Below are 7,377 nucleotides of genomic sequence, written 5' to 3'. Positions count from 1 at the left end.
GATGTAATTAATGCAATTTAATTTAATTAGTAGATGTAATGAATGCATAAATGCATCATTGGAACAGATTCCGGTCCGCCTAGCGGTCACACGCGGAACCTCTCCCTCCACCAATAGCTCAGAGTTGAGGTTCCGCCTCGTATGCCGCTGACACAATGTGACACCCATAGGGTGACACCGGTGAACGCTGAACGGTGCCGTTTTTTACCCTTTTCCGCCCATCGTATCTGAAAAGTAAAGATAGTCCTCCCTGCTCTCAGATGTTTGACATTTTAGCGGTAAAGAACATTTAACCGACAGGTTGAAGCAAGCGTTTAAATGGCTTCTTTTAGTCGGCCTGTGGCCATGTTTTTTTGGCTGAGACTTCCGGGTTGGTAAAACATAAGGAAGAAGAGGGAGAAAACATGGCCACAGGCTGAGTAAAGAAAGAGATTTAAACGCTTGTTTCAACCCGTCGCTTAAATGTTATTTTCCGCTAAAATGTCAAACATCTGAGAGCAGGGAGGAAGGCCTTCACTTTATGGATAGGATGTGAGGATAAAGGATAGGATGTGAGGATAAAGGTAAAAGTCGGCCGACGGAATATGAAGCGAGACTTCAACTCTGTAGCTCTTAGTGGAGGGAGAGGAGAGGTCCGCCCTGCAGCACTGCGGGACTCTCTCTTTCGTTGGTGTTTCGCCCAGGTGGGCGTGGTTTGATTGATTGATTGAAATTTTTATTAGGCAAAAGAATGTAAAACAACACAGTTACATTTATAATGCTTTTGTCTAAAAGGTCCGGCCAAAAAAGTCCTTGCGGACTTGTTTCCGTTGGGGTCCTTGAATTAATTTCATAGACATATATAGTAGCAACCAAACAGTTCAAAAATCAATATGAAAATACAGATAATACAGAAAAAATACAACTATGTACCAAAAAAAGGAGCATGAAAAAAATAAAAATAAAAAATAAATGTACAAAAAAAAAAAAGAGGAATGCTCCTCATTGACTTACATTGTACGGTAAAACAGCTCTCAAAGTCACTCTTTTAGCACATAAACGAACACAAAGTTGATTCAGACAATATAGAACATCACCAAACCCAGTACTGTTTTTATTTTTTATAAAAATGTTAACTTCCTGCTGATTTTGCTATTTTTATTAAGAAGAAAACCTGGACTGGATTCGCGGATCCGGATCCGGATCTTCAAATAGTAAAATAAGTAGGAAGTTAACATTTTTATTAAAAAAACAAACAGTACTGGGTTTGGTGATGTTCTATATTGTCTGAATCAGCTTTATTCGTGTTCATTTATGTGCTAAAAGAGTGACTTTGAGAGCTGTTTTACCATACAATGTAAGTCAATGAGGAGCAAATTTAGAATTATCAATTTCTAATCAATGGAGCAATTATTTTTGATTTCTTGTCCACCTTTGGAGTTACATCATGGCAAGGTAACTACACAACCCAAACCTCTACCAAAGTGGTCTTACCCTTTAATTTAACCCAGTAGTTACCAAACTTATTTTTTGGTCGTGACCAAAATTAGTGAAAATAGTTAATCTACAACGCGCTGTGAGCTTGTAGATCTGCTATTTTCACTTTTCAATAAAGTTTTTTTAATGTATGTTATAATGGATTTTTTTTTTTTTTAATAATATAATTGTTATTATAACGCATAAATAACTTATTTTTTTATATAAGAAGTTAAAAAAGGGGATATTTACTTGCGAGTCGCGACCCCATAAAAATGGGTCCGCGACCCACTGTTTGGGAACCCACTGGCTCGTCATAAACCCAACCTCAAAACCACGCCCACCTGGTCGAAACGCCAATGAAAGAGGGAGGAGTCCCCGCAGCGCTGCGGCAGTGAAAGAGTCAATGGTGCATATCTGTGTTATTCCGGTGGGCGTGGTCACATGCAGCTACACTGTGTCACAGCTAACGGCACGGTCAGACAGTAACGGGACGGGACGGTGGGAGAGAGACCCTCTGGATGCATAGAGAGAGAGAGAGAGAGAGGCCTGAGTTCTGACACTAAACTAGTAAATGATTGTATTTTAACATCTTAAAGGAAACTAAACTAATAGGGAAGTAGATCTACAGTAAAGCAGAAGTAAAAACTGCAGCTTATAAAGTTCTTCTAGGTAGTTATTACACAGTAGTTAGTACAGTATTCCAGGTTCCATCAGGAGGTGAACTAGACTTGATGATAGATGTTGTAGAATAACTAACGTGTCATTCAGGAGATCTGAAGAGAAACCAGAACCTGAAGAACCACCACCATGCAGAAACCAGACCAGACTACTGGACCTCCTACTGGCTCTACTGGCTCAGAGGAACCTCTTAGATCTACTGAGGAACCTCCCCCTGGTTCTACTGGGTCCGAGGAGAAGGAGAACCCAACAGAACCTTCTCCCGGTTCTGTTGGGTCAGGAGGAGAAGACAAGAACCCAACCACCACCAGCAGCAGCGAAGTGTTGCCAGGTCTGTTTATTATAAGTGAATTTGGGCTTTTTTTTTTCTTTCTGTGAAATGTTGAGGGACTTGTTGTTTCTAAAGTGTAGCTTGTATCCTAAATGTTGTTCTATTCATGTGAAGGACCCCCCAATTAGTATGTATCTGTCCATGGACCCCCCCCCCCACCCCATCTAAAAAATATTTGTTTTGTTGAAATATTTCAAAAAATATTCCAAATCTTTCCAAGATGCTTTTTGAAAATAGCAGATCTGACACTCAATAACTAAAATGTTTGCTTCTTGGGGGGGGGGGGGGGGGAGTATTTTGACATGGGGGTCTGCGGCCAAATACATATCATTTTGGGGGTCCGTGACATGAAAAAGTTTGAGAACCACTGCCGTATAGGGTTAAAGGGCTCATCCATATATATGTCACAGGGAAAATGGCATTCCAGGGAAATTGACAGGGGAGCGCTTGTTTTATAGGCACGGGGCGGTGCTGCGAGGCGGGGCTTTGATGCGAGGACGACGACCACAACAACAACATACTAACCAGGAAGCTACGCTAGGGGAACGCTGAAAATAAAATGGATAATATGAGAGAAATACTCAAGTAAAGTACGAATACCTCAAAATTGTACTTGAGTAAATCTACTTTGTTACTTTGCACCACTAGTACAAGCCTCAGTGGCGCACTTCGATAATCATTGGACTCCCCACCCACTACCACTGGGAGCCGGGGTTTGACTCCAGCTTGGGACATTACTTTTTCAAACAACCGCGGACTACTTTTTTTTCGCTGATAAAGTATAGTTTTGGACCATGACGGAAGGCGCTCCGACTTAGCAGACCTTGAGGCCGAGGAGTCGCGCCCGAGCGCCTCCAGGCGCGAGTGCCCGCGACGACCGGCCGATGGTCTGCTAGTCGACTTAAGCGCCGTCCGAGTTATGTACCGATAGGCACAGAATCGTAAATGATGTTGTGTGGGGACTGCGTTTGCCCCAAGTGCCACTCACTGCACTAACATAGCCCGCCAGGCCCGCCCCCTGGAGTGTGTGTGTGTGTGTGTGTGTGTGTGTGTGTATGTGTGTGTACACGCGCGCGTGTGCGCATGCGTGTGTGCGTGCTGGTTTGTGCATGCGTGCGTGTGTGGTGTGGGGCTCATGTCTGGCTTGCATTGCCCTCTAGCGTTGATTCTACAGAATTGCATGAGGGGCATGAAAACAAGCGTACCCCTTTCAATTTCCCTGGAATGCCATTTTCCCTGTAACATATATATATATATATATATTATAGTTATATATATATATATATATATATATATATATATATATATATATATATATATATATATATATATATATATATATATATTATAGTTATATATATATATATATATATATATATATATATATATATATATATATATATATATATATATATATATATATAACTTAGATAGACAGATGCCAGCTCATTGTTGACCTGACATCCTATAGTGTTTATAGTTTCAATGTAGGCTGATGATAGGTTCTTGGTTTACGTATGTATTACTTTATTATTAGATTACTATTTTTATGCATTTGATGTTTTATGTGTATTATGATGTATTGTATCTTGTGTCCTTGCTTACTGTAAGTCGCTCTGGATTAACAGCGTCTGCTAAATGCCTAAACTGTAATTAATATATATACATATAATCACTTCTTTTTGGTCTTGTTTTCATGGACCTGGTTTTGCTTCATTTCTCTGGTCAACAGAAGAAGATGAAGGTCAGGCTCGGGGTCAGCAGGGCCTCAGTGCCGTGGCCGTGCTGTGGACCTTCGGTAAGTGTCTGTCAGCCCTGCTGCCCGTCTACCTGGCCGGGTACTACCGGGTCAGCACGGGGCTGCTGGTGTTCGGCATGATGCTCTACAGCGGCTGGAAGCACGCCCGGGAGGTCAAGGAGCAGCGCTGGAGGTCAGCCGAACATCTGGTCAGCAACGAGGAGTTCACCGTGTCCAAGAACAAGAAGGACCTCCCTGCCTGGGTGAGACATTTATTACATATTATATAATATTATATTATACAAGAACAAGAAGGACCTCCCTGCCTGGGTGAGACATTTATTAAATATGATATTATATTATATTATACAAGAACAAGAAGGACCTCCCTGCCTGGGTGAGACATTTATTACATATTATATAATATTATATAATATTATATTATACAAGAACAAGAAGGACCTCCCTGCCTGGGTGAGACATTTATTACATATTATATAATATTATATTATATTATATTATACAAGAACAAGAAGGACCTCCCTGCCTGGGTGAGACACTTATTACATATTATATAATATTATATTATACAAGAACAAGAAGGACCTCCCTGCCTGGGTGAGACACTTATTAAATATTATATAATATTATATTATATTATATAATATTATACAAGAACAAGAAGGACCTCCCTGCCTGGGTGAGACATTTATTAAATATTATATTATATAATATTATACAAGAACAAGAAGGACCTCCCTGCCTGGGTGAGACACTTATTACATATTATATAATAATATATAATATAAACCCTGGAAGTAAAGTAAGATAGACCTCCCTGCCTGGGTGAGACATTTATTAAATATTATATTATATAATATTATATAATACAAGAACAAGAAGGACCTCCCTGCCTGGGTGAGACATTTATTAAATATTATATTATATAATATTATACAAGAACAAGAAGGACCTCCCTGCCTGGGTAAGACATATATAAAATATTATATAATATTATATTATACAAGAACAAGAAGGACCTCCCTGCCTGGGTGAGACATTTATTAAATATTATATAATAATATATAATATAAACCCTGGAAGTAAAGTAAGATAGACCTCCCTGCCTGGGTAAGACATTTATTACATATTATATAATATTATATTATACAAGAACAAGAAGGACCTCCCTGCCTGGGTGAGACATTTATTAAATATTATATAATATAAACCCTGGAAGTAAAGTAAGATAGACCTCCCTGCCTGGGTGAGACACATATTAAATATTATATAATATAATATTATATAATACAAGAACAAGAAGGACCTCCCTGCCTGGGTGAGACACATATTAAATATTATATAATATAATATTATATTATACAAGAACAAGAAGGACCTCCCTGCCTGGGTGAGACACATATTAAATATTATATAATATAAACCCTGGAAGTAAAGTATAGATGGTAAATAAACCTTTTTCTTTTTTTACCTTGTTCTCAACCTGTGGGTCAGGACCCACAGGTCACCACATGATTTTCATGACAATTTGATAACTTTTAAACATTTTTAATACCTTTAAAGAAAGAGAGAAAAAAACAACTAGGCCTAAGACCATCTCTGCATCAAAAGTAATCAACAAACTATTCTATAGAAACTGGTCAAACATTGGAACACATTTTGTCAGATAATATGAGAAGGAGGCAAATATTCTGAAAATAGGATCTACAAGGCGTTGTGAGCTTGTAGATCTGCTATTTTCACATTATTTATCTGTGGGACCGAGTCAAACTAAATGTAATGCCTCAAGTGCTTGTCAGGGTGGGGGGTCCCCTGTTCAAATATGATTGTTTTGGGGGGTCCCCAGTTTAAATATGATTGTTTTGGGGGGTCCCCAGTTTAAATATGATTGTTTTGGGGGGTCCCCAGTTTAAATATGATTGTTTTGGGGGGTCCCCAGTTTAAATATGATTGTTTTGGGGGGTCCCCAGTTCAAGTATCATTATTTTGGGGGGTCGGGGCCTGAAAAGGTTGAGAACAACTGCGTGTAGCCCATAAACTGTAGGGTCTACCCAGGAGGTCCAACCTACAGTATTTGCATTACAATAAATGCGCTGCAAGAGCGTATGTACGTTCATAGGAAGGAAGATGACAGCTACTAAACTCACTATGGTCCCTTAAGTTGGAAAAGCTTGTTTCTTTGTTCCCCGTTTGGAACCTGAACCTCCACGATAGCACCGAGTTGAGGTCCCGCTTCGTATAGGCTGCGGTGGCCAACGGTACACATTTTTACCTCATAGTTACCATCATATCCAAACAGTAAAGGTGGTCGTCCCTGCTCCCAGATGTTTGACATTTTTAGCGGAAAATGTAATTTAAGCGATGGGTTGAAACAAGCGTTTAAATCCCTTTTTTTAGTTTTTAGCCATGTTTTCTTACTGCAGTTGAAACGGGAGCAGTATTTACTACTTACTGCCACCTGCTGACGGGGGTTGACCGGCCACAGGCTGACTTAAAAAGCGATTTAAACACTTGTTTCAATCCCGTCACTTAAATGTTATTTTCCGCTAAAATGTCAAACATCTGAGAGCAGACAGGACTACCTTTACTTATCGGATACGATGGGCGGAAAAAGGTTAAAATCTGTACCTTTCGCCGGGTGTGACATTCCGCCGTCACCCTGCGATGCAGAAGCTCATCTCTGAGCTGTTAGCGGAGGGAGAGGTTCCTGTCGGAGACGGTTGTCTTGTTGATTCCCTGCTGAGGTGACGGCCGACTTAAAGCACGAGTTTTAGGCAAGTTAATGGGATTTAGTATCCTGGGCTGTTTTGCAGATGTCCCTTTAACTCTATTGTTTAACCACGTTAACCCTGGCTTCCCTATTTTGGGCATGGTGACCCCATGCCAGTGGTTAAAGAACCATGTTCCTCTTAACGAGACCCACACAGCTCCCCATCTAAGGCTGTCCTGTTAAAACACAGGTTAGAGATGTTTAAAGGAGATCTATAGGTAACAATCAGAACCTTTTAGAGTGTATGTATGGATATTCCTAATGCACACAGTATAGCAACACAACTTCAAAATGTTATGCAAGGAGTATAATAATACTGTAGCCTACTCTTTGTATGATATTTGTCAGTTCTTCCCCATTGTTGAGAGTTGTGATATGATC

The 7,377-nt window shown here is 39.9% G+C and overlaps 1 protein-coding gene across 1 annotated transcript in view; it reads left to right on the top strand.

Annotated features, from left to right (window-relative positions):
• The first annotated feature begins 1,927 nt into the window (after positions 1–1,927).
• LOC308080170 (uncharacterized protein) overlaps positions 1,928–7,377 on the top strand; it is a 104,889-nt gene continuing 99,439 nt past the window's right edge. The window contains exons 1-2 of the mRNA XM_080421946.1: positions 1,928–2,467; positions 4,200–4,468. Of these exons, the coding sequence (XP_080278072.1) occupies positions 2,266–2,467; positions 4,200–4,468 (471 nt within the window). The 5' untranslated portion in view covers positions 1,928–2,265. The remainder of the gene's footprint in view (positions 2,468–4,199; positions 4,469–7,377) is intronic.

The sequence above is a fragment of the Gymnoscopelus braueri genome (genome assembly GCF_963280865.1).
Source record: "Gymnoscopelus braueri genome assembly, chromosome: 3".
In the NCBI taxonomy this organism is placed as follows: domain Eukaryota; kingdom Metazoa; phylum Chordata; class Actinopteri; order Myctophiformes; family Myctophidae; genus Gymnoscopelus; species Gymnoscopelus braueri.
Note: the sequence above shows the minus strand (reverse complement) of the source record. Positions and strands in the feature narration are given on the sequence as shown.